At 55.2% G+C, this 1,200-nt stretch overlaps 1 protein-coding gene across 2 annotated transcripts in view; it reads right to left on the bottom strand.

The window, feature by feature from the left end:
- Window positions 1-218, bottom strand: part of Adamts17 (ADAM metallopeptidase with thrombospondin type 1 motif, 17) — a gene marked incomplete in the record, with an annotated part of 306,761 nt that extends 306,543 nt beyond the window's left edge. For both annotated transcript variants that reach the window (XM_013512523.1, XM_013512522.1), the window contains 1 exon segment: window positions 61-218. In XM_013512523.1, the coding sequence (XP_013367977.1) occupies window positions 61-139 (79 nt within the window).
- Between the last annotated feature and the right edge of the window lie 982 nt (window positions 219-1,200).

Raw genomic sequence — 1,200 nt, forward strand, 5'->3', positions numbered from 1 at the left:
CGGCCCGCGGCGGCCGGCCACCCGGCTGCCTCGGTGCGCACCGGGCGGAGGGGGCGCTACCTGTGCCCGGATCCAGTCCCCAGACCAGCAGCAGCAGCAAGGGCAGCACCAGAGGAGGCAGCAGGGCGCCGTCACACATGGTACTCGGGACCAGCAGCCCCCAGACCGCGGCGGCGGAGCAGGAGCGCGCGAGGCGGCGGCGCCAGCCGGAGTGGAGCGCGGCAGCCTTTGGAAAAAGTAATTAGCGCTGCGGACAAACCCAACGTGGTCAACTCCGAGCCCCGCCCTCCTCTCAGAAAGCCAGAGCGGATTGGGCTCTCGCTTGCCTCTACCCCTCCTCCTCCTTCCCTATTGGTTAGCACGGGTCGACGCCAAAGTGCGTAGTTAGGTTGTAAGCATTTTCTTACACGTGGTTTCTGGGCAGTAGCGGAGACGTGACACCAGGTGGCGTGCGGTAGCCGACTGGGACTGTGGGATCAGGGCACCGGACCAGACTTCAGTTTGTCATTCTGGAAATTCTCTCCGAGACTGCTGCCTGGCTTCCTGAAAAGACAGGCCAGAAATCGTCCGGCCAGCCAGAAACATCCAAAAAAGCGCATTCTTCCTGCATCTAAAGTAAAACTAATTGTTGGCGGCTGGAAAGACACCCAGTCCGGTTTCCTCTACACCTGAGTTTGCACCTGATGGCTATATCCAAGGTGTTTATCCAACCCCTTCCCACCTGCTGTGGGCTTTATCCTGGCAGAAGCCAGGGAGGCTTCCTCATGATAATTACCCTCTGCAGACTGAGCGAATGAGGAAGACTGAGTTTAAGGAACTTGTTTAAATTATCCAGCAAGTTTCTGGCAGTGATGGCAGACCTTTTAGAGTTAGTGCGGTGAGTTTGCCATCACCGGTGAGGCTGACTTTTAGCCAGGTGCTAACAGCTAACTGCTAACAGCTCTCTGATGGAGATAGGGGTCTTAGCCAGGCTTTACAGGGTAGGAAACTGGAGAACAAAATAGCAAAGCCTGGACTTGAACCCAAGTGTTCACCAACAGAACGAGTGGATTCTTTCCCATGTGTCTATGACCAAGGTCTATGGGTGATTCTTTTAGCTTCTTGAAGAACATCTTGTGGAGAACAAAACGGAGTTAACCAACGCGTAACTGCATTGGTCGCTTTTCTTGTCCCTGGGGCATATGTACCCAACACGATTTG

This window comes from Chinchilla lanigera, unplaced genomic scaffold (assembly GCF_000276665.1).
Source record: "Chinchilla lanigera isolate Chin_1 unplaced genomic scaffold, ChiLan1.0 scaffold00015, whole genome shotgun sequence".
Classification (NCBI taxonomy): domain Eukaryota; kingdom Metazoa; phylum Chordata; class Mammalia; order Rodentia; family Chinchillidae; genus Chinchilla; species Chinchilla lanigera.